The sequence below is a fragment of the Osmerus eperlanus genome, chromosome 28 (genome assembly GCF_963692335.1).
Source record: "Osmerus eperlanus chromosome 28, fOsmEpe2.1, whole genome shotgun sequence".
NCBI classification, from domain to species: domain Eukaryota; kingdom Metazoa; phylum Chordata; class Actinopteri; order Osmeriformes; family Osmeridae; genus Osmerus; species Osmerus eperlanus.
Genome location: NC_085045.1, coordinates 7,258,394 through 7,283,928, shown reverse-complemented (window position 1 = coordinate 7,283,928; position 25,535 = coordinate 7,258,394). Strand labels below are relative to the sequence as shown.

Below are 25,535 nucleotides of genomic sequence, written 5' to 3'. Positions count from 1 at the left end.
GCTGTAGCACGGCTAGAAGACTGTTTTACTTGTGTAGTCTTTTTATAGGAGGGTGGGTGTGTGTGTGTGTGTGTGTGCGTGCACGTGTGTGCCCTATTGAAGAATGTTTTCTATTAGTGTAGGTCTGTCTCGGAATATTGTCTGCGTCCTTGCTTCGTAATTATGTCACCATAGCAAGGAAAGATGTGGAGAGGGCATATGTGTTGACAGAAAGTGGTTAAGTGGTTTGGAGTTTACTGAGCACAAGCGAGGCGAATGGCTTTTGAAGTATTTTTTTTGGTTTGTGGCGGCATGTGAATATGAGACGTTTTATTGACAGCTTAGTTGACGCTACTTTGAACACAGCACACTGAGGGGGACTCACTTTATCCTTTGATAGTTGACGGTGAAATGTTTGCAGTTGCTGAAAAAATCTGTGTGCATGGTAAATCAATCTGGAAAGTATAGGTTAACATTTACCTTTTTTTTTTTTCTTTCTGAAATATTTCTATATGTAGCTTGCATGGTTCACATGGTATGTTGTGTGTAGTTTATAATGAACTACATTCCTCTATCACTCTGGGTGTGGAGCATTCCCCATTTTCAGGCTGACTTTTGGACTCTTCAGTATTATGTAACCCACCTGTTGAACTCAACTCTGTTAATAGTCTGGCCAAGATTTCCATAGGTTGCCTATCAAAAGTTCCTGTTGGCGCACACCGTGTGCGTAAGCATGTTCAAATGTATATGTGTACTCACTGTACGTGTATGTGTAGTACTGAGCAAAAGTCTTAGGCACAAATACAATTTAAAAACATGTAACGCAAAAATGCTTCAAGAAGACTGAGCAAAATCTTTTTCAGCATTTCACTTTTATACTGCTGTACAAATATTTCTGTATTTAATATTTAAGACAATGTTCATGTAAAACATCTTGGGTGCATTAGAGATTGAGTATGACTCCCTCACTAGTTGGACTTGCCTCTGTGTACGTTCGCATGCCACCCTCCCCTGCCTGAAGGTTGTGTATGCTCACGTCCTCTGGCAGACTGTGTGTGAGAGAGAGTGAGAGTATGTTTTCCCTTCATGTAAAGTCAGTGGTAAACAACTCCATGATAGCAGTGGCGTAGGCAGAAATTGTATTTTGGGCGGGCCAATGCAAAGGTGAGTGGGCCTATAGTTTTTCTGAGAAAAAATGACTTAGATAATAATTAATATAATTAATATTAACAATGTTAATACATTGGCTAAAAAGCAGCTAGCAAAGTTAGTTGGCTAAAGGCTGCCCAGAGAGTTTCCTGTTGGTTCCCCTAGCAACCATAGCAACCAATTACGTTCTGGAGGCTTCCTACAACTTGCTTCAACAGTTCCATTTTATTCGGAAAACAAATTAAACACACATCAGTCAACAATAAATCAGGTTTATATTAATATATTTTCTTAAAAACATTTGAATAATAAAAATGAACAAAAAATTTATTTTGATCAAACTTGCCTGGGCGGGCCAGTGAGTAATGTGGGCGGGGCCAGTGCTGCCCTGCATGATAGACCCCACTGATCAGGGTAGCGCTACGGTTGACAGGTCAGAGGCTATGCCACCTAACAATGACCAATGACCACGGAGGGTTAATGAACATGGAGATTGGGGGCAGGGGGGGGGGGGGGAGGTACTGTGACCCATTTGCAAAAACCCTGTGTACCTCAACCCCCATCCCAACTCGACACAATACAGCCCTGTTGCACTACCTTGCTTCAGTCACACACACACACACACAAGCTCCCTTCCTGTCGCATGTGTAATAGACGTGGCCGCGCCCCCGTCGGAGGTACACTCGGCTGACGTTCGCCCGCGTCTGGGATCGAACCCGCCACTTCCGACATCCCAAGCGCGACCACTACCAGCTAAGCCAACAAAGAGCTAGTTAGCTAGCTAGAGCAATTTGCTGGCGCGGGTGGCCTGTTACATACCTGAGGAGTGAGTTTAACTGATCTATACCGGCTAAAATGCACACACACACACACACACTCCTTTTTGTGGGAGGGCAGACAGATAGTAGAGCTTTTTTTCCCCCAGTGGGACTTTTCATCTCTCCTCTATAGCCAAACCACAACCAATAAAGATGCTATTGTCTTCTCTCCTTCGGTGAAGGAGTAGGGGGTCCATTGGCATGGTAGATTAATTAGAAGCAACTACTGTGAGTTTTAGAAAAATGTGATGTGAAACAAATTGGGATACTAGCCGTCTTTTTGTGTGTTGGTTTGCAGTTTTCTGTCTGACACCAACACACACACACACACATTCACACACAAACCCTCCCCATGCACTATTATAACACTCTATTATACTGTCTTGATGATTTTACGCTTGGCCTGTCTGTTAAAAGAGGGCACCACATTTCTGCCAGCCGCTGTCCTCTGGTCTGTTCTGTAGTTCGTGAGGATCACAATGGGCTGAATGGGGAGCGCCAAACGAGTACCAACTCACCCAGAGGCATCCCACACAATGGTGTCATTGATGATATCGCCGTTGTGATAATGACCAGGAGTCAGTAATGTGGAACGTATCTGTGAGGTTGAACGTAAGGACTGGAGCGATGATGAAATGGACGTATTACTGGTTGCTTAGAATGACATCATGAGAATGCAGTCGACAGTAGTACGCAGTCTGTCTAATAGTGTCTAATGTGGCTGGCTCTTCGTTGCTCTTTCTCGGGTCTGTTTTGTCTCTTTTTCTTTGTCTCTTTTTCATCTTGAGGGTCGTTCTCCCTCTTCCCCTCTCTCTCCTGGCCCCTGGGCGGGGGTGTGACCTGTGTGACCTTTCTCCCTCCTTTTTCTCCTCCAGACACTCGTCTGCTGAGATCCGTAAACACTTCAGCATCGGTCATGGTTCCTCCCAGCACAGTCGTCAGAGCTCCAGCGCATCCGCGTCCATGTGCTTCACCGTGGTGAGTCACACACACACACAATACATTAATACATAAAAACATACGCACAATACACCCCCCCCCCAGCACACACTACAGGACTGTTATCTACTAGTGTCCATGCATTTTTCTTTGGTGAGCATCTCCCTGCCTGACACGGTCAAGCACACACACACACACACCTACCTGCATCTCTACTATCAACCCATGAGTCTCATGTCCTTTCATTAGGCGCTTATGCAAGGTATGACACTGGGAGTGAGAGAATCACCAGGTGTTGTTTGCCTAATGCCCAAAGCCCTGTGGTGTTAGCGCTCATGTTGCTACCCAGACAGTAGTGGTTAGCCCATCCATCCATCCGTCCCCTTTTTTGTTCTTGTTTTTCTCCTCTAATCTTTCTCTGACAGTCACAGTCAGACTGTAGGATGTGCTTCAATATTTTGAAGGGATTAGGTCCCATAGCGCTCTCTCTCTCTCTCACTCTCACTCTCACTCTCACTCTCACTCTCAATTCTTTCTTTCTTTCTTTCTTTCGATTCACCGTCTCATCTTTCCTTCCTTCACTCATTATAGGTGTCCTAATACCTTGTTGGACATTAGGCCTTAAGTCTGGGTTCATATCCTTGTGACTGTCTGAGAGACAGTAAGCTGCAGACCTCCACTCTCTCTCTGTCGCTCCCTCTCTCTGATCCCCGGGCCAGCCAGTCATGTGACAGGGGGGGGAGAGGGGGGGGGGGGGGGGGAGGGGTGGGGGTGGGGCCATCTCAGGGTTATTATGGGTAATCTCTAACCTGCTTGGGAAATGGGTCAGGGCCCAGGCTGCCATCGGCGCCTGCTTACCTTCGAGCTTACACGGGCAAATCTTTCATATAGCTGGATTTGGGAGGCGGGAGAGGGATTTTAATATCCTAATCTTCAGGGCGATTTTTTTTTCCCCCATGTGCATCATCATCATCATCATCATCCGGGGCCTCTCGTGCATCTGGTTGGGGGGAATGTGTGGTCATAGTGACTGTTGTGACTCACTGTTGGTTGTTATGATCTGTTTAGGACAAGTGTGTGTTGTCTTTATTCAATATGATAAAATGATCAAAGTCACGGGACACTGCTGGGTGGAATTGTGCGCGTGTGTGGCTGCGTGTGTTTCTTTGTGGAAGTCCTAGAACGATTGGCGATGTCACTTCCTCTTGTCAAGTGGCATATGGGGTCATGTGGTTCCTTTTTCCCCTCCCATATCCACCGCTAGCCACTTCCCCACAGCACTTTACCTATATGGAGATCTCAAACCCTTTAGAGAAGAACTCATCCCGGTCGACTTTTCTGTTTGTCTACTCGTCTGTTTGGTCATGTTGAGTGACCAAGGACGAGGGGCAAGAGGTGACATCAGATCTAAGGCTCAATCTCTGGAACAGTCTTGTGGTTAGTTGCACTATAGCGGAAACTGTAACCACACTGAGACAGGCAGCAGGTCTGCGTTTCCGGACTGCGCCATTTTGGCAACTTCCTTCTTGAACGTTGAGTGTATAGCGCGGTAAGTCTACACAACATTTCCACTCCACCTGCACCCGTGTTTTTGGGCGCTGCACCCTAAGGTAGGCCCCATTCAGGGCGGCAATTGTATCCGTGGCACTATTACATATTCATAGTTCTTTTACGTTTTGAAGCAAGTGAAGTTGAGATGTCGTTCTCGTTGTAGTTTGTGTTTCTGACTAGGTAAGTGTGGGTTGGGCTGTGCTACGCTATGCAAGGCTACCAAGTTGCTGTGCTATCTAGTCTTAGTTAGCCTGTGTTGGCACCACTAAGAGCTCGGCTCCACAGAGCTGCATGGAGTGGACGAGGCATGCATAGATTTGCATGTATTTGTGTCTGTTGGCCTCCCCGCTAAAGAATGGAGAAAGAGGCCATTATTGTGTAAGATCTGCTGCCACGATTGGCCAAGCTTTGACATGCTTCTAGAAAGAAGGTCGCTTGGAAGAGATTTCCCCCGTATATTCGGTTCTCATACCTCGAACTCCAATCCAAGGCGAGCTGTGCGATCGGGTTGAGAATGGTTGCTTGGGAAGAAGTATCAAGACGCCATCTTTCTCAGTTGTTTTGAGTCGCTATGGCTATTTATGCCTATGCCATTTCTATTTTTCTCTCTCACATCCTTGTCTCTTGTTCTGCATTTCTGTCTGTGTTGCAAATGTCCTCTTCAATGCCAGCAGAGCAAAACCTCCAGCTGTGGTTTGATGAATAAAAACCGGCTTGTAGATCAAAGAATAATCCAAGTTCGTTTGTCCATCTGACTGGCTTACGTTTGACTTCCTCTGCCTGTCTTCCTGTCAGTCTGCCTGCTTTATCTTTTGTCCTTTGTTGCTATCCGTGTCATAAGAATCTGTGTTCTGGATGACCTTGTGTGACATTGCGCACCCGATGATAAATAAATCACTTGACTTCACCCTGTGCCTGTCTGTCTTCTCTTGGTATTTAAGGTACTTCGTATCTTCTATGTACTACGTAGTAGTAGTAGTAGTAGTATGTACTTCCCCAGACCCTCCGCTCCACACTCAGCACAGAGAGATGGAGAAAGATTCCCGGTTGGGATCTTCCCAGCGCCCGCTCGTCATCTTTGCTAGCTAGCTATCTGATAGCCCTCCACGCTGATGTAAAGCATGTTTACACCGTTTTCATCCTTCTCTCCCGCATGAGATAAGTTTGTGCTGGGTGCGCAACTCGGTTCCATTGTCCGTATGTGTTTGTATCACTTTAAATAAATACTTTCTTGTGGACATGATTTTCCTCTTGTGCTGGTGTAGCACTGATTGTGCGTAGTCATGGTAGAGTCTGACAGACTCCGGAGTGTTTTGTTTATCACACATCCTCAGATGAGATGATTTAATTGATGGCATCTTCAAGGTGAACCTAAGCACAGGAGACCATCCACTATGGTTGAACTAAGGATTTTGCTGACGGATTGTTGTAATTGACAGGTGTAAAGTTGTTGTCGAGAGTGGACTCAAGATCCAACTTGTTCTTCCCTCTCTTTTGTGCTTTTGTTCCCTAACGTTTAGACGTGACTGAAGGCTATAGAATCCATGTGCTTTGGCGCCTCAAAGACTTATGGATGATTCATGGCTGTGTTTTTCATTCTCTCCCTCAAACAGTGCATTGTAGCTTCTTTTGTTGGTATTGCTCCAGGCATTCCTGTTCCTGGAGCCAAGGAACACACACATTTGACATACCTGGAACAGTGCGTCTTAAAAATATAGCTCATCCCTCGTGGATTTACCCCCCTCCTCTCCTCAGCCCCAGTCGTATGACGCGGTGGAGCCCTTGGACCTGGAAGAGTTCCTGATGACCCAGCTGCGTAGCGGAGACGCCAGCCTCATGGCCAAGATGGGCGAGTTCCCCGACGACGACCTGGAGGTGGAGCTGGTGGAGAGGGAGTGCCGCACGGTCCGACACTCCGTCCCGGAGGAGGGGTGAGTCAGAGAGCCGGCGGGCTGGGTAACGCACAGGTGCACGTGTGCAGACAAACGAGGGGGCTAGCCCCCTAGTATCCTTCCCTGCTTTTCGTTCTTTACCTTGGGCTTTAGAGAGCGCCCTTTTGTCATTGTGAAAATATTCCGCCAATGTGCGTCATCGTCACCTGACTGTCCCTCAGGCAGTCACCTTGGCCATGACGGTGCAGATTATGATAAGACGGGAATGTAGAACGCTTGCTTTCTGCGAAGGGCCCGCGTCTGAAGGTCCATGCAGGTGCTGTATGTGCGTTTGTGGGCCACCTCCTTCACTCGTGTTGTGCTGTGTCTGTGCAGGTCAGAGCTGGAGCCTCATGTTCGAGATTGTGTCCAGAGTTACACCCAGCCCTGGCTGGTGGTCAGCAGAAGGTAAGACTCCATTTCCCATAATACCCCCGACAAAGTTCCGCCAGGATACACCACACAGCCCCTACACAACCTCAGAGCTTCCATACACTTCTATATCCACTACAAGCCCGTAAACATGACACAATCCATATTCTACTATACACCCCGTACACTTGCACAACCCCATAGACCTCAACAGACCCACCCACAGGCACATAGTCCACCATAAACCCCAACGCACCCACATAACCCTAAATACCCAATGAAGTTCAATATTCATCAAGAATGCGCCACAATACTCGCAATCTGCTCTCTTTCTAAGGTCCTTCTATGCTCATTTATCAGACTTCCCTAGACCCAATAGACACTATCAGACCTCCAGAAACCCCACACCATCTTAGACCCCACAGGGCTGGAGACAGAAGCCTGGACCAGTTCCCTCACCTATCTCTTACCCCTCAGGGTCCATCTTCTGTTTAAGCTTGATAGACATAGAAGACATACAAGCCTTGTGGAGGGAGTGAGGAAGAGATAAGATTAGACCAGAGAGAGAGAGCAGTGGGGATGTTAGCCATACGCTCTCAGATCTAAAGGTGTCCTTCCTGTCCTCACAGGAAGTGGGGAGGTCTGAGAGAGTACGATAAAGCTCACTTCATACAGGGTTCCCAACCAGGACCACACACCAATACCCACGCTGGTCATGCTGGACTCTGTTTGCTTTGGAAGGGTGGAAAACTCACTTCGCGATCTGGTTTGATTAGATTAACATAGGAGAGAGATGTATCAGTAACCATGTTATGTGTTCAGGTGCCAAGGCGACGGCTGGAATGCCTATTCTGAGAGGGAAGGACTACATAAAAGCCTACAAAAGCAGACGTTTGAGTCAGATGTCCAGCCGGAGAAACAAGAAACCCCAGTAAGCAGCGGACACACAGCATCCCCACAACTGCAACACGCACACCGCACAGCTCCTAGACGACCGCAGGTTATATTATACGAAGGCCCATCGGCTGCGGCGTTTCCGGTACAACGCACCAACGTCGGAGTTCTCTACAGCAATAATCAATGTCCGCCGTCTCCGTCTAACCAATCGCGATCGAATAAAGCCCGATAGGATCCTGTTACAGCAGGATACCAGATGCACATCGTGATGGCTTTACCAGAGTGTCGAGATGATTCCTGCAAAGATCGTGGCCGGACGTGGGTTTTAAGAGCGGTGCAAACGGAGAGGACCTTCCAAGCAGCCTGGACCGTGCCTCTCCGCATGCAAAAACAGAGCGAGGGAGAGATTGAAACGACGATTTAAAAAGAATCCCGATTTAAAAGGAAAGAGGTTTAGAGAGAGAGGGAGAGAGAGAGAGAGAGACATGCTGGCTGGCTGAGTGTGACAGACGGATGAAGAAAGGGAGAGGGGGAAGGGGGTGGGGGTGGTAAACAAACCAGCAGTTTGTTTCATCGTGGAAGTGACCTCCTCCAGCCCCTCCCCCTTATGTCTACCCGGCCTGGCTTGCACACAATGAGGCGGCCTGAATATTCATGCAGCCCCCTACTGCTTCCACCAAGACCCAGAACCACATTCAGCAGACTTTGCTTGACTTGATCGGTATTCCATACAGTATATTTGCTTCTGTTCCAATATATTCTGGCCTGTTATATTCTTTTCTCTTGCTAATGCCAGCCCCCTACTCTCCTACCCTGTCAAGTCCCCAGCCAGCAATCACCACCAGTCATTAGTCTGGGCTAGCAATTCTTGTCCCAGGCCCAGGCCCAGGCCCCCGACCCAGGCCCTGCCAGCACCTAGTTCCCTCTCCATACCCAGTGTCCAACCTCAAGCCTCTTGCCAAGTCATTAGCCATAACCATCCTCCAGGCCTAGGCAGCCTCCAGACCCAGTCTTGCCAAATTCTAATTGCCCAAACCAAAGGCCCCTGTTCCAGCCTGGGGCTCCACATGTACACCAGGCCAGAGAGCGAGAGACAGAGTGAGAGAGGGGGAATTGGGGAAAGAACAGACCCATTGTCCAGAATTGAATCATCCTTCACATTGGCGTAGGACCAGCTTTGGGATGAGTAGCACTAGGAGGTCTCGCTAGGGTATGCATCGCTGGAGGAGGACTGGTTGTTCCCTGACGGGGGTGTGGAGGCTGGGGGGATGTGATGGGGTTGGATGGCAGAGGAAGGGTGTAAATGAGGACATGAAGACTGAGGCTACCTCTGTATGGTAGTGACGCTCCCATTAGCAAAGATCTCTGTGTGTTTGCAGGTTACAGTCGTTCTGTACATTTACATTTAGTCATTTAGCAGACACTCTTATCCAGAGCGACTTACAGTAAGTACAGGGACATTCTCCCCAAGGCAAGTAGGGTGAAGTGCTTTGCCTAAGGACACAACATCATTTTGGCATGGTTGGGAATCGAACCAACAACCTTCTGCTTAATAGTTCGACTCCCTAACCGCTCAGCCATCTGACCCCCTCTGTAGGGTTATGGGGTTCTTTCTGGAATTTACTAAATCATGGTTTGCATTGCCTCTTGTCATAGTTGTCTGGATATTCACTCACTTTTGATTACCCATTTTTCTAACCTTGAGATCATTTAACCCTAATAACTAAGAATTTTAGTAATCAAAATGTTTCTAGCATTCCTAACTCCCCTACACTTCTTACCTAACATTCTCATATTTCAACCTGCCTCACCCACGCTCTCCCTCCTAATGAGGGGTCGACCGATATGCGTTTTTCAGGACAGATGCCGATACCGATTATTACAGATCAAGTAGACCGATAACCAATATTTTGCACCGATATATATGTCAAGTGTAAAAATGAAAATGTATATCAAAATTAAGAATAAATAGGCCTCTGGCAAAGACTTTAAATTACTTTAACCATATCTTTAATTCTGAGAACTGTTAATAATAACAACATTAATATTATTAATAATAATAACAACCACATCAAAAGTGCAGGGAGCATCCAGCAGCATTCTGTAAAACTTTTGTAAAACTGTAAAAACATTTTGTAAAACTTAAAGAAGTAAATTTAAACCACAACAAGCAACAAATGAACAAATAAAGGAAAATAAACGTAATAAAATTACAACAACAAAAAATAAAAAATATTATCTGCAAATCGGTTTTGAAAATGACCGATACCGATAATCGGCCACGCCGACCCCTACTCCTTATCTCTAATTGTATCTGAAACCTGACTCTGCCCCCCCCCCCCCCCCAGGTGAAGTCCCCCTCCCTCGCCGTGCTGAGTGATGACCCCAGCCACACCCTGACCTCCTCTGACTTTGACCTGCGGAAGGGTTTGACCCCTGACCCCAGGGTGGAGGGGCTCCTGTGCTTCAGTAACCCCGACGACCTGGACAGGTACAATCAGGAGGCCCGTCGGGGGCTCAGACATCCCGAGCTCTTTGCACTTTACCCCCCGACCGATGAGGTGAGACACGCACACACACACGCACGCGCACACACACACACGTTTGCGTACACCCACAACAGCATGCTGTAGGACTATCTACCCACACGTAGACGCACAGGAATGTTTTCTGTCGTAAAAATAAATCCTAATGTTCTGACGAGAGCCTACACCTCTGGTTTTTCAGGAAGATGCCGTGGAGATCCGCCCTATCCCCGACTGTCCCAAGGAGCACATGGGAGACAGGATTCTCATTCGCTGCCTTGCTATCAAGTAAGATCCCCCTCAGGAAGATTCCCAACACCCCCTGCTGCACACAGTACATGCAATGACTAGAAATGACATTGATGCTCAGAAAGTTCGCATGATGGAGATTAACACAGAGAAAAGAGGCCAACGCTTTCATTGAGGCCTAAAAATACTTGTGTGTTGCAACATCAGCACCGTTACTCATGTTCCAAATTCTATTGGAGGCCTGAGGCCAATGGTGGCAGGGAGGGTAGCGGTGGACTGCAGTTGGTCAGGGCTGGTTGTTTTTCCTCTAGACCATCACTTTCTGTGGGCTAGGCTCTCTCTCTCTGCATCTCTAGAGCTGCCAGAGGTTTCTGCCTGTCTGCTTTTTTCATTTAGGCAGCAGTGGTTTGTGACACATCACTCTGCACATTGGCCCAAATCAATGTTATAATGAGGGATTGGAGCAGGATCTGTTTGAATATTTTCTACAATCTCATGAGGGATTGTTTTATTTGTGTTTTCTCTTTCATGTGCAGGTTTGAGATCGACATTGAGCCCGTCTTTGCTACTTTGGCCCTGTATGACCTGAAGGAGAAAAAGAAAGTAAGTAGTAGTAGTCTTAAAGATGAGAAGGTTTTTCTTTTTTTTAGAAATGTCCATCCATTCCCTCTATCTATGTCTAATTAAACCTGCTTAGTTTGCCTTGTTGAGGCCCATAATACACTTGAGGGGTCTATTATGGAGGGAGTCAGGTGGCTGAGCGGTGAGGGAATCGGGCTAGTAATCCGAAGGTTGCCAGTTCGATTCCCGGTCATGCCAACTGACGTTGTGTCCTTGGGCAAGGCACTTCACCCTACTTGCCTCGGGGGAATGTCCCTGTACTTACTGTAAGTCACTCTGGATAAGAGCGTCTGCTAAATGACTAATTGAAATCTTTGAAATGACTGAATGACTAAAATGTAAATGTAAAATGTATTATGGCTGCCACCGTCACAGTGTTTGATTTTGATCAATGGGATCCTGATGATCAAAAGATAAAGGGATGTGATGGGGGATTAAGGTGTGTGTGTGTGTGTGTGTGTGGAGGAGGTGGATGAATTGGAGGCGGCTACTGCTTCTCTGCGTTCGATGGTTACCATCCAAGTGCTAGCTGGTTAAATTGTTTCAACTCAATTCTCAGTATAAATACAATCCCCCCCCGCACCAAAGAATTAGTAGCTTTTCTGGTGGCGTAGCTGGCAAAAGCGGTGTTTATGAAAGGCGTCCGTTGCACAGGCAGACCAGGCTGGTTTGAGGAAGGCTCCGCCTCTGCCCCCAGACGCCACCTCTTCACTGGTCCCACCGCGGTGCTTTGACACCTCCGGGACGCCAGGCCAGAGGAGCCTGACCCTGGCAGAGCCTCTGCTGCTCTGCGTCAGTGTTCTCCGGGGCTGGGCTCTCGGTCTATGGAGCCCGCTGCTTCTGTCCCGTCTTCAGCCAAATACCAACCACAAGTGACGGGAAGAGTGTTGGCCTCCACATTTCATACCACTGTACCTTCTGTTGTTGTAGGGGAGCTAATGGCACGGACACATTGGCCATCAGGACGTCAAGATTAGGATAGGGGTTGTGTTGATCTAACTTACTGCAGGTTGTGGGCTGAGGTTGTGTTAAGACGCTGTGAGACCACCTGGGGCTCCTTCTGCTCACAAATGAAAAAAAAACATGGCACCACAATATTGCAAACTACGCTATATGGCATTTTCATACACAAAACGAACAAAACAGTCATTATATAAAGCAATTAACTCAATGTGACACTCCTTGCTTGCGGGAAATCTAATGTAGACAGCTTCTAGCCACAATTCCGTTCCACAGTTTGATTCACAGCCTAGTTTGTGTTGACGCGACTGAGGCCGTGAACGTTTAATTCGCTGTTTACCCTTTTCTTGTGTTAGACTGCTAGCATGTGTGTTGCTAAGGCAGTTGATAGTTTTACAAGACAAAGTCCCTGTGTTGAGGGAAAATAAAGGTCAATTGTATACTATTTTAATTGTGACAGTGACACAAGCAGTTCATAATTGGTCACACATTTCCAGGCTACATCCGGGATATGTAATCACATGCTGTGAGGTCTTACATTTTCGTTGGTAAAGTGCCATGTTGTTTGGTTTTGGTGAAGCTTATGGCATAGTTTATATATTTGGTTGTTGTTCTTGGCAGTCACTACTGTAGAGACAGATCATTGGACTCTATAAGGCTTTAGACTCACTCATCCAAGATCTCCTTCATGCCCTATTCTCACCGTGTGTGTGTGTGTGTGTGCGTGTGTGTGTGGAATGAATTTACACAGCTGGAGGTTTTTGAAATGCATGTTTGGCTTGATTTTGTGCTTATTGCTCACGCTAGAGCTCTTTCACACATGTCCCATATGGATTTTAGCCAACAGCCTTCTGGTTATCTGTCCTCTAGTCTGACCCCTGGTCTGATAGGAGTGTATGTTTCTGTTAGGTCCCAGTGGTGCCTCCACTAATATCTATGTCACAGGAAGTGGACTATACAGTAGCTGCCAATAATGAATGACTTGCTTGTCTCTCCTACAAAGAATTATGAGTAACAGACCTGGTGTAGCTCTCTGTCTCTCTTCCTCTGATAACACGCTAAATTACTGTCAAACAAGCCATGCTGTATGTCCTTGCTAACAACTCCCTGTTACAAAGAAGGACTTACTCAGCTTGTTAAATCGATTGGACTTGAAATGACTCAGTGATGCAGTCGTTGCCTGGGTGTCTTTTCTTGTTTCTCCTTTGTGATTTTTGTCTCGTAATAACATTCTTATACAGAACGTAGCGCTCTTTCTCATCCTGTCAAATACATTGCATGTAGACACTAGTGTCATTTGTGTTGATGCAGTGTTTTTGTTCGATTTGTGTACAGTTGGTTTAGCATCTGTACAATATTCAGCAGATGTTCATATAATTCCATGAAAATATTCCTCTAATCCATTTCTGACAGCAAGAGCTTTTGACCAACCATGGCGCGCACACACACACACATACAAATACACACACAGAGGATTTTACCCCACACAGGGTAATACGGTAGTTCAAATCCCCCTGGTCACAAACCTCATGACTTCAAATCATATCTGCTCAATATCTCATCAAACCAACATTTGAAAGAGTTAGAATATTAAGAACATCACCGTTAACTGAAACGTTATAAGGAATAATCCAAGAATATCAGCCCTCAACATTCCTGACCTCTCTAAGGGGACAGTTCAGAGGATGTTTGAACGAATGCTTTGGCATTTTAATGATGTTTTATCGAACGTTCCTGTTTAAGTGGTTTGCCTCCCACATATCAGTTAATCCAGCCCAGAGACTTCCTGGTTTCCAGTTACAAAGAAAACACAAAAAAGGGTTCATTATCTGTGCCTCAAACCATGTGACGTGTCTGTTACAGCACAGGTCATGCATAGTGCTGATGCTAACCACCATGGCCCATCTTAGGGAGGAACTTTTAAAACAGACCCCTTTTATTTTGTCTACAGAGAAATCACGGGTATGATGGGACTGGATCACTGACAGATGTGTACAGAGGCTTTCACACATCCAGTCATGTTGGATTATGGATACCCTTAAGGAAGGACGGCAGGGAGGAAGGATACATTTGTTTGGGCGAACTATAAAAGGGTCTCTCTGCCATAGGGCAGGCCTGCCGGGAAGGGTTAGCGAGCATGTCAGAGAGAGGGCTGATGGGAGCAGAGAAATGGAGAGGAGGCGCTAATCGTCGGCTAATGGAGGGTGTCGCATGACACAAACCCAATGGCATATGGTCCGAGCCGCAGAGGGTTGGACTGCAAGACGGGAGAGGGTTTAAAAAAAACAAGTCACAGGATCGATGACCTAAAACTAGGCTTTGATTTAGGCCTATAAAAGGTTTCTATAAAACAGTGTTAAGATGTTGAAACATTAAGTCAGATGGGGTATTGTTGATTACTATAAATACTGTAATAGATCAAATTCAGTATATTTGAAATCGTATAGCCATGAATTCCCAATGCCCATTCTTGCATGCAGCTTTTTGGAAGAAAAAGATAAATGTACTTTGGGAATATATCAAATATGCTGCATTTTATCAATACAGTACAATACCCTTTTTGTTTGTCCTGCTTAGATATCGGAGAACTTCTACTGCGACCTTAACTCGGACCAGTTCAAAGGTTTCCTGAAACCCCACACGCCACACATGGACCCATCCAGCCAAGCCAGAGCTGCTATCTTCTCTATCACGTACCCCTCCCCAGATATCTACCTGGTCATCAAGGTGAGATGCACCTGCTATCAAAGCCTGTGTTACATTGTGATCAAATACAATAGGGTTCCAAAAACACTTTCTGGAGTTTTTCAGCTTTCCTTTGTAAATGCACAGGCAATTACTTGTATCTATCTCCATCCAAGAAAGTCAATTCGGTGGGTGTTCTGCCTGTTGTATCTACCTACCCTGTCCTACACACCTGTTGTTTTTAATGTAAAGAACGTATGTGTGTTTGTGGTGGAGTTCTGACGGGTCATGTCTAATGACTGGTGTGTGTGTGTGTGTTCCAGATAGAGAAGGTCCTGCAGCAGGGTGAGATCAGTGAGTGTGCTGAACCCTACATGGTCATGAAGGAGAGTGACACCGCGAAGGTAGCATGTTCCACTGTATCACAAACACAAACACACACCCACTCGCAGACGCGCGCACAAATGTTGCCTCTCGCTCTCTCTGTTTAGTTGTCTCTGGAAATATTGATGGAACACATCCACATCGAAACAACTATGTGCACTGGGATTTAGAGGCTGGGCTGTCCTGGGTTGGTTGGTTGGGGTTACGTGCACATTTAGTGGCAGGGTGTAGTACCAGCTAATGAGTCATGTTCGCTTTTCAGGAGTTTAGGGTTTCTTTAGTTTCTTTAATTTACAATAACACTTGAGTGGCGCGGCGGCCCTGCACGTTACGGTGACTGAAAGGGGAAGTGGGACTCGGCCCCGTGTCCGTATTGGGCCTGGGTAAAACACGGGGAGGGGTTTAGCCCTCTTGAAGGGTCGCCAAGATGGCGGGAAGAAGTTGTTGGCGTCAGAGTCGGCTTCGCCGGTGGACGTAGCCACCGGTGTCGGACGGTTGTCTCTCCGTTTCTTTTCCCCCTCCGCGGAATGTTTCCCCTCGGCTGCACCTTCTTCCTCCGGCGTGACGGCGTGCTTTATGATAATATTATAAACCCGATCGATCCTAACGACCACGACCGAGCTGTTCGCCGGACGGAACGGCGGCTTGGGTTGTCCCCGGCGACCGGTGGGCTTCCTTCTTCTCCTCCCCAGTTTCACCTGTCGGGGCTCGCCGCCGGCACCAATAGCCTAGGTGACGATGTGCCCTAGACAGCGACGACTGTAAACAGACGGTGTCCCAGTATGTCGGTCATGTGCTCGTCCTGTCCTTCTGAGCAGAATAAGGACAAGCTGGAGAAGCTGCGTGGCCAATCGGAGACCTTCTGCCAGAAACTGGGTCGCTACCGCATGCCGTTTGCCTGGGCCACGGTCAACATCATGAACGTCATCAGTACTGCCACGCTCGACCGAGACACCACTGACTCAGACAGCATCAACGGTGTGTGTGTGTGTGTGTGTGGGTGTGTATCAGTGTCTTTCTGCTCAGGTGTACCTGTATGTCTATGTGTGGTAGACCTGGGATGAGCTACTGTAGCTGGTTAAGACCGAATTAGTCCGAAGCCTCACTTTCCATTCATTGCGCTGATATCTGGAACCCCCCCTCCTCTCTCCTCCCCTCCAGGTGGTAAGTCCAGCAGTATGGACAGGAAAGGTCAGCTTCCCAGGAGAAATTCGGAACGTTTCAGCACCATGGAGGATCAGTGTAACATGTCTGCCTTCAAACCCGCTACCATCACCATCAGCACCATCTGCAAGCAGGTCCGCTCACACACACACACACACACACACACACACGGGATACTGTATACCCTTACTAAAACTCAAATATGCAGGCGTGAAGACGGGCTGGTCCGTGGATAATTCCCAGTCCTGCCAGACAACATGTGACACCATGTCATTTCCCACATTCATTCAACATTCAACGAGTGCACGCATCACAACTTTCCAGTGCATAGTGAACCAGCAGGTTTGCTGTTGCCTGAGGCGTTGTGTTCTGTGTGCGTGTTCCAGGAGGGGGACCGTCTAAGCGACGAGGACCTGTTCAAGGTTCTGGCGGACATCAAGAAGCTGTCGTCCCTGCAAAGGAGGATCAAGACCATGTCAGGTAAACTCCTAACCAACCAGCGACGGCAAGAATGAGACACAGACCTCGTCAGTTCACCCACACTGTATCAAAACAACCACTTATCATGTCTCTTATCTGAACTAGATACACTAAGAAATTCTGCATCATCCCATTCCTGTTTCTAGTGTACCCTTGTGTGTAACCTACACAGGTACAATCAAGCTGGACTTGACACCGGTTCAGGACAGCCCCATTGCTTGTCTGTCCTCTGAGCTAATCCCAGTCAAACCATTGGCCGAGAAGAACATTCGGCCAATTAAAGAGGTGCTGGAGTTCCCCCCCAACGAGGTGTATGTTCCACACAGTATGTACAGGTGAGTGTACACACACATACACACACACACACACACACACACACACACACACACACCAACTCTGTTTGCTCTCTAATGAACCCATTTGACTCGCACTCTGGCCTATATCCGGAACAGGATACAGGTTAGTTTACTTTTTGTATTTCCTCCCATTAGCCTCGCTGTACTGAGGGATCACTGCTAGTTGCTTGTGTGGTGTGCCTCAAACAAAACAAGCCACCATGCAGACTGTGTTGTGGAATACACCTTGACAAGCACCTTTTCTGAATGCCACGGTTATTGACTATTTGACTTGGGGATATACACAAGGCCCACCAAGTTCCTATTCTTTGAATCATATTTATTCAAATTCTAAAGATTTATCTAAAGACAATGAATTGTTCGGGGATAATAATGCATATTCCCCCTCAGGGTGAATTGAGAGCTGCGAGTCAGACATTAGTAGAGAATGTTCCAGGCACAACTCTGTTGCTCCAGGTGCTGGAAACAGGTTAGCTGGGTGTTTTAGATGATCAGTGACCAGGCAACAAGAGGTGTCTATGCCCACATCTTTGTCGTACGACCTCAACACTGAATAAGCATTGTTTTGGAACACCGCTCCTTACTGTGATGTTAATGTCTTGTTTCAGCATGCATTGAAATGTGTAAATGAATGTGTATTGATTTAGCAGACATTTTCCAAATTCGATTAATGGGAAATATTTCGAATGTTCAGGAGTATAATCAGTAAAAACAAACGGAAGGCTAGGGATCAAGGCAAGTGTGGGAAAAGTGCAATTATTACGTATGAGTGTATCCAACAAGCTGTTTGGCTGGTATGTGGAGTGATGAGTGTTAACACGTATCTACATTCCATGACGGGAAAGCAGGGTGTATATTTAGGCTGCAGGTAGAGGCCTGTGTTTGAACTGTCATATTCATACTTCAACTGTAGAGGTGGTGCCATCTACTGGTGCATCGTGAAGGTCTCACCTTTTATACTGTTCAATTGTAGAAGTCCGATTCAGCCCTCAACAGACTTTCTCTCTCTTGTACTTTCTTTCTGTCTCTCCATTTCTGTCTTTATACTTATATTTGCCCCTCTCTCTCCCTCATTCTCTTTCTACCCACCCCTCACTTATTACTCCCTGTTTCTACTAAATCTGTCTCTCTCTCTCTCTCTCTCTCCCCCTCCCCCCCTCCAGGAACCTTCTCTATGTCTACCCCCAGAGGCTCAACTTTGTCAACAGGCTGACATCGGCACGAAACATCACCATCAAGATCCAGTTCATGAGTGGAGAAGACCCTGGCGGTGTGCTCAATGTAAGTGCTGCTTAAACAAACGCACACACACACACACACACACGCACACACACAGACCAATCCGTGTGCCATCATGTATTCGTGATGTCAGGTGTGTTGCCGCACAGATCCAAAGTCATGCTCGTTATTTTCTCTCCTCAGGTCATTTTTGGGAAGTCGAGCGGTCCGGAATTTGTTCAAGAGGTCTACACCCCAGTTACCTACCATAACAAGCAAGTATTTCTCAGCAACCGCTGGGGCCGCTGTGTATAGAATGCAAAGGCATTTGATTAGCCTAAGTCCACACTGACGACAACAATAACTAAACTGTAACAATAAATTACAATTAAGCAGTGAAACAGTCGGCAGGAAAATAACACAAGCAAATATGTCAGCATTGACACGCACACACACACACACACCATATAGTACACGCGTAGTGCTTATCCGCTATCTGGACCTAGTCTGAGTGTGCTCCCTGCTGTGTCCTGCGTGGGGCTGCAGGTCCCCAGACTTCTACGAGGAGGTGAAGATAGCCCTGCCGGCTCGTCTGACAGACAGACACCACCTGCTCTTCACCTTCTACCACATCAGCTGCCAGCAGAAACAGAGCCAGGCTGGCACCAGCGAAAACCTCATCGGCTACTCTGTGAGTTCTCTGGCACGACTGTATTTACGGTCACGCTTAGTTTGCCACGTGTACCGTACTCACCAGGGCACGTGTGCTAACGTTGACATAGCCGGGGGTTTGGGGCAGCCTGTTGTGAGAGCTGAGACCGTCCGGGGACAGCGGAGTGTTGTCGCGGCCCTGTCAGGCTCTGTATGACCCAGTGGGTCTTGTTTTCCCTCCAGTGGTTGCCTATCCTGTGCAACGACAGACTTCAGACTGGACAGTACTGCCTGCCCATAGCTCTGGACCGACTGCCCGTCAATTACTCTCTACACTCACCTGAGGTAGGAATCGCACGCACGCACACACTGCAACGGATCGGTTCTGTTCAAATTGACCTCGCCTACCGTGCCTACTGTTCCCGTCCGCTGCCCGCGTTCATACCGTGTCACGCTAACTGTGTGAGCGTGTTGTGGGTCTGCGTGTGTTGCGTGTCCGCGTGTGTGTGCGTGAAGAAAATCCCTCAGCAGGTTCCCCCCGTGAAGTGGATGGAGGGACACAAAGGAGTGTACAACCTGGAGGTGCAGGCAGTGTCGTCTGTTCACACCCAGGTGAGCTGGCCCACACACACATACATGCAGATGCGCACGCACGCACACACGCACTGACCCCCTCCCCCTTCGGTTGGAATCCCAGGACAGCCACCTGGAGCGCTTCTTCACCCTCTGCCACGCCCTGGGGGGCGGGGCCTCCTTCCCCCTGCGCGTGCGAGACGAGAAGATCCCCGAGAACAAGCTGGAGCACGAGCTAAAGCTCAGCATCGTGTCGCTGTCCTCCTCCCGGCTGGAGCCCTTGGTGCTCTACCTCCACCTGGTGCTGGACAAGCTCTTCACCCTCATCATGCAGCCCATGCTCATCGCCGGACAGACGGGTAGGGAGCTGGGTACCAGACAGGCAGACAGGGAGCTGGGTACCAGACAGGGAGACAGGGAGCTGGGTACCAGACAGGCAGACAGGGAGCTGGGTACCAGACAGGGAGACAGGGAGCTGGGTACCAGGCAGGCAGACAGGGAGCTGGGTACCAGGCAGGCAGACAGGGAGCTGGGTACCAGGCAGGCAGACAGGGAGCTGGGTACCAGGCAGGCAGACAGGGAGCTGGGTACCAGGCAGGCAGACAGGGAGCTGGGTACCAGGCAGGCAGACAGGGAGCTGGGTACCAGGCAGGCAGACAGGGAGCTGGGTACCAGGCAGGCAGACAGGGAGCTGGGTACCAGGCAGGCAGACAGGGAGCTGGGTACCAGACAGGCAGACAGGGAGCTGGGTACCAGGCAGGCAGACAGGGAGCTGGGTACCAGGCAGGGAGGGAGGGACACAGACAGGGACACAGACACGTAGGGAGAAGATGTGGGCTAGCGGCAGCTCTTGCCCTATCTGTTTATGTCCAAGCTTATGTCCACACAAACACACAGACAGGTAGGGGAAGTTCAAATGAGCATCAGAGAGACAGGTAAGAGGAGGTTCTAATGTGCATCAGAGAGACAGGTAAGAGGAGGTTCTAATGTGCATCAGAGAGACAGGTAGGGTGACCAGACGTCAGGATTTCATCCAGAAAGTCCGGTTTTCCAGCCCTTTGTCTGGACCGCTGTTGCGTGTCCTCCTTTTCACCCTTTTGTCCTCCTTTTTGACCCTTCCTGCCCACCGTCGCAATTTACCACTCGCGTTGGCTTCAGTGCCAATGTTTAGTAGGCTTTCAGATGCCAAAACGAAAGATCCCCTTCAAACCTACCTGGAGTTCAGAACTCCACTGCTACTAAGTGCAGCAAAGATCAATATCATGCCTTCTGTAAGCTCTGTCGCATTGATATAGACGTGAGTAGTAGGGGGAAAGGGGCTTTAGAGCGGCATGCAGCTACAGAACGGCACAAGGATAATGCTAGAGATGGGTAAGAGGATGTTCTAATGAGCATCAGAGAGACAGGTTCAGATACAGGTACAGAGGGAGGTTTATACAGACAGAGCGTAAAGCGCTTCCGACAGTTCGACTCTGCTCTCTAGTAAAGTTCCTTTATACCCTCAAAGGGGTAGAAATCTGGGGTCCGTGCGAGGATAAACATACACTGTGTTTGGACAGTGCTCATTGTACTAATCATAGTTTTGTGTGTGTGTGTGTGTGTTACAGCCAACCTGGCCCAGATAGCATTTGAGTCTGTGGTCTCAATCGTCAACAGTCTTCACAACAGCCAGGAGCTAGCCAGAGACCATCAGGGCAGGAACTGTCTCCTAGCAACCTACCTGTACTGGGTGTTTCGGCTCCCCGACGCTCCCAATGAGGGCTACAGTACAGGTACAGTAAGGACTGCCCATTGGTAGACCTAGTTATTGAAATTAGGTGTAAAAAGAATAAAGCTGCAGAAAATAATAAATATTCACACAGATTTGTGTGTGTGTGTGTAGTCTGGTGGCTGAGCGGTTAGGGAAGCGGGCTAGTAATCAGAAGGTTGCTGGTTCGATTCCCGGCCGTGCAAAATGACGTTGTGTCCTTGGGCAAGGCACTTCACCCTACTTGCCTCGGGGGGAATGTCCCTGTACTTACTGTAAGTCGCTCTGGATAAGAGCGTCTGCTAAATGACTACATGTAAACGTAGGCGCGGCGGGGGTGCCGCCCCCCACCGAGGGCCGCTACAGCACCATGGGGCGGGCGTCTGCCACCACGGTGGGGACCATGCTGCTGCAGTCCAGGCTCCGCAGCAGCAGCAACCCAGACATCCCCACACCTCACCCTGCTGACGACCCCGAGGTGAAGGACATCCTCTTAGCCAAGGTATACACACACACACACACACACACACACTTACACAGATACAGCCACACACACACACACACACACACTTACACAGATACAGCCACACTCACACACACACACACACACACACTTACACAGATACAGCCACACTCACACACACACACACACACACACACTTACACAGATACAGCCACACTCACACACACACACACACACTTACACAGATACAGCCACACTCACACACACTTACACAGATACAGCCACACTCACACACACACACACTTACACAGCCATACTCACACTCTCACACACACACACACACACATAGATAGTAACACACACAGACAGAGACACACACATGCATGTGTACACTCACACATCCAGACACACACACACACACACATCTTACTTAGTAGACCAAACAGTGTGTTTTATCCCTGATCCTCAGAGCCACAACCACCCCGGCAGTCGCATGTCCACCTATGTGGATGTGACCAGCCACCCCCAGAGCTCCGCAGGAGGGACCAGACCCTCCAACAGGAAGGTAAGACCACCCAACACCCCTTCAAGCACCTTCTCAAACCATACTTCAGTTTCTTTATTGTCCCACTGGGGGGGGGGGGGAATTCACAGATAAACAATGACAGCACAGAGCACAGATAAACAATGACAGGCCACGCATAACCTAGCATCTCTAAAATCGATGGACTGGGTAATGCCGATGACCTTTTGTGCAAGTATTTGTTTTTTGCCTTGGGACAATTCTAAGTACCTCCACAGGGTGGCAGTGTGATACTGAACTGTGACGTAGGTTCCACAGCCAGAAGTGACCTCGATCCTCTCTAGTTCAACAACTTAACCGTGATGCTGAACTAGGCTAGTCACTGTGGCAGAGCTGAATCAGTGTGTGTGTGTGTGTGTGTCTCTCTGCAGCAGTTCCACGAGGAGCTGGCTCTACAGATGGTGGTCAGCACCGGGGTGTGTCGAGAGAACGCATACAAGTACGCCTGGTTCTTCTTCGAAGTTCTGGTGAGTTCACGTGCCTTATCGGGATGTTTTAGGTGTCCAAAAGAGATGTCTTCTTGTGTGTTTGTGTTCCAGGTATCTGAATTGTTTCACACTTTTTTTTTGTGGCACCATTCCATTTGCACTTCTGGTCAGATGCCAACTGCATTTCGTTGTACCGCACTTGTACTTTTTCGGTGACAATAAAGTCGAATCGAATCGAACGTGTGTTCCAGGTTAAGAGCATGGCCCAGCACGCGTCCCAGCTCGAGAAACGGGACGTCCCGCGCCGAAGTCGCTTCTCGGACCGCTTCAAAGACGACATCACCACCATCGTCTCCGTGGTGACCGCGGAGATCGGGACCATACTGGTCAAGCAGCAAAAGGTACCCGCCGCCTCGACGGCTCGTCTGTCTGGTGTCCTCCGGGCTTTAGCGCCGCCGCTCCTGTCTGGCTGGTGAGGTTGAGGGTTGTCGCTGTTGTCGTCGACAGGAGCTGGAGCAGGCCGAGAAGGTGAACGTAAGCCTGGCGTTCTTTCTATACGACCTGTTGTCTCTCATGGACCGAGGCTTCGTGTTCCAGCTGGTCAGGAACTACTGTAACCAGGTAATGTAGCCCCTGCCCCCGGCCAGATACCGTGGCTATAGCCAGGCATGGCCCTCGCAACTCAACCTGTCGATTGGCCTGGAGCTTTGTTATCCCGGACGAATCGCCCGTGATTGACGTTGACCCTGTTATTGGCCGCCGTCCAGATGTCCGCCAAGAGCGTTTCCATGCCGACGTTGATCAGCATGCGATTGGAGTTCCTGCGCATCCTGTGCAGCCACGAGCACTACCTCAGCCTCAGCCTGTTCTTCAGTAGCCCCGCCTCCGCGCCCGCCTCCCCCTGTCCATCCGTCTCCTCACAGGTCAGCTCCTCCGACAGCTAGCGGCCCATTGGTCTCCTCCTCCCCTCGACTGTTCATGTCCAATAAGCATGCAGGGTATGACTCTCTCCTTCTCTCTCTCTCGCTCTCTCCTTCTCTCTCTCCTTCTCTCCTTCTCAGACCTCCAGTTCTTGCAGCTTCCAGGAGCCGAGGATCCTGGGAATGTTTGAGCTGTCTCAGGACTTTAAGCAGCAGCACTTCCTAACTGGTCTGCTGCTGACCGAGCTCAACGCCGCCCTGGACATGGAGTCAGAGGGGTCGGTACACACACACATTCACACACATTCACACACATGCAGAAATACACACACACACACACATACACATAAATATATGCGCGCACGCACACACATTAACACACACACACACAATGCATTGAGACAGTGATATGTGTGAGAAAAGGCCCGAGCCGGCAGACTCCTTTTTGGTCTCACACAGTCACACACGCCTGCGGGCACACCACCTACACATCATACGCACTGCACACACACACACACGCACACGTACACGCTCCCACAGGCAGGGTCCACGGTGAATAACCTTTGCGTCTCGTGTGTAGGGGTAAGGTTCAGAAGAAGGCCATCAATGCCACCTGCAGTCTGCTGTGTGCCCACGACCTGGACCAGCGCTGTGTCTCCCCAGAGGTCAAGGCCAAAGTGGCCGCCCTCTACCTCCCCCTGGTGGGCATCATCATAGATTCCATCAACTACCTGGACTTCACAGGTACGCACACAAACGCAAATGCATATACAGCACGTACAATGCATATACAGCACGTACAACGCATATACAAATGCATATCTAGACGCACAGCAGGGGCGTGACATCCTCGCTTTGACCCTCGTGACCCTCCGTAGTATCGGATTCCCGCGGGGGCAAGAGCAAGACGGACGACGACCTCGAAAACGTCACTCCCATCAATCAGTCCGTCGCCATGGCGATCGCCGGGAACCCCTTCAACACCTTGGCGAGGAATGCTCTTGTTTCCATGGCATCGGTGGTGAGATGATCAGAGTGGGGTTATGGCCGTGCAGGTCCATGTGTTATGTCAAATGAGGGCCTTTTGGTTTCGACCCAGCCACTGTGTGTATGTATGTATGTGTGTGTGTGTGTGTGTGTGTGTGTGGGTGGGTGGGTGGGAGAGAGAGAGCACTGCCTCATAACAGGTTAGCTGCTGTGAGGTAGATTAATTTGTTGTCAGAGGCACACACAGACATCATTTATCCTGAACCCCCCCCTCCCCCCTCTCCCCCGACACTTATATACACGCACACAACCGAAGAGATGGTTTACGGCGAGACATTACCATCATGAGTGAGCTGGGCGCTCCTCAACACATGCATCCATCAAACGTAGCTACGGCAACAAAATGGTTTCTGAAAACTGCCTCCCTCTCTCTCTCTCTCTCTCTCTCTCTCTCTCTCTCTCTCTCTCTCTCTCTCTCTCTCTCTCTCTCTCTCTCTCTCTCTCTCTCTCTCTCTCTCTCTCTCGCTGCCTCTCTCTCTCTCTCGCTGCCTCTCCTTCCCTCTCTCTCTCTCTCTCTCTGCCTTCCCCAGTTTTCTCCTGAACACCTAGATAAATGGGTTTCCCTGTACGTGCCACATTGTTCTGTGTCCAGAGGAGTTTTGTTGTCGCCTCACACAGTGACGAGGTGTCGTGCTTCCCACACCTCCAGCCGTAGGAGTTCTAATGGAGGCGTTGCATATCACAGCTGCTGGGACTCGACTGAAAATTCTCCTCCCGTAGCCTAATAAGTGACTTCAGACCTAATAGCCCATGTAATGACATGTACACAACCGCCACTGTGTGTGTGCCTTCAGTATTAACCCTACCTGTACCTCTCCTTCTTTCCCCCTCTCCTCTCCTCTCGT

The 25,535-nt window shown here is 48.8% G+C and overlaps 1 protein-coding gene across 2 annotated transcripts in view; it reads left to right on the top strand.

Annotated features, from left to right (window-relative positions):
• The window catches only part of dock8 (dedicator of cytokinesis 8), a 42,477-nt gene that overhangs the window by 3,612 nt on the left and 13,330 nt on the right, over positions 1 to 25,535 (top strand). Inside the window, exons 2-30 of one of the 2 annotated variants that reach the window (XM_062454197.1) lie at positions 2,822 to 2,924; positions 6,192 to 6,367; positions 6,704 to 6,775; positions 7,562 to 7,670; positions 9,985 to 10,197; positions 10,364 to 10,449; positions 10,947 to 11,013; positions 14,569 to 14,718; positions 15,000 to 15,080; positions 15,879 to 16,038; positions 16,222 to 16,358; positions 16,611 to 16,704; positions 16,877 to 17,039; positions 18,224 to 18,341; positions 18,483 to 18,553; positions 18,825 to 18,969; positions 19,173 to 19,274; positions 19,446 to 19,541; positions 19,627 to 19,861; positions 21,110 to 21,274; positions 21,576 to 21,751; positions 22,182 to 22,277; positions 22,667 to 22,762; positions 22,975 to 23,124; positions 23,231 to 23,344; positions 23,491 to 23,646; positions 23,785 to 23,921; positions 24,224 to 24,387; positions 24,522 to 24,664. In XM_062454197.1, the coding sequence (XP_062310181.1) occupies positions 2,822 to 2,924; positions 6,192 to 6,367; positions 6,704 to 6,775; positions 7,562 to 7,670; positions 9,985 to 10,197; positions 10,364 to 10,449; positions 10,947 to 11,013; positions 14,569 to 14,718; positions 15,000 to 15,080; positions 15,879 to 16,038; positions 16,222 to 16,358; positions 16,611 to 16,704; positions 16,877 to 17,039; positions 18,224 to 18,341; positions 18,483 to 18,553; positions 18,825 to 18,969; positions 19,173 to 19,274; positions 19,446 to 19,541; positions 19,627 to 19,861; positions 21,110 to 21,274; positions 21,576 to 21,751; positions 22,182 to 22,277; positions 22,667 to 22,762; positions 22,975 to 23,124; positions 23,231 to 23,344; positions 23,491 to 23,646; positions 23,785 to 23,921; positions 24,224 to 24,387; positions 24,522 to 24,664 (3,775 nt within the window). Of the gene's footprint in view, positions 1 to 2,821; positions 2,925 to 4,203; positions 4,435 to 6,191; positions 6,368 to 6,703; positions 6,776 to 7,561; positions 7,671 to 9,984; positions 10,198 to 10,363; positions 10,450 to 10,946; positions 11,014 to 14,568; positions 14,719 to 14,999; positions 15,081 to 15,878; positions 16,039 to 16,221; positions 16,359 to 16,610; positions 16,705 to 16,876; positions 17,040 to 18,223; positions 18,342 to 18,482; positions 18,554 to 18,824; positions 18,970 to 19,172; positions 19,275 to 19,445; positions 19,542 to 19,626; positions 19,862 to 21,109; positions 21,275 to 21,575; positions 21,752 to 22,181; positions 22,278 to 22,666; positions 22,763 to 22,974; positions 23,125 to 23,230; positions 23,345 to 23,490; positions 23,647 to 23,784; positions 23,922 to 24,223; positions 24,388 to 24,521; positions 24,665 to 25,535 lie in introns of those variants that run through there. The other variant, XM_062454198.1, reaches the window with a different exon arrangement.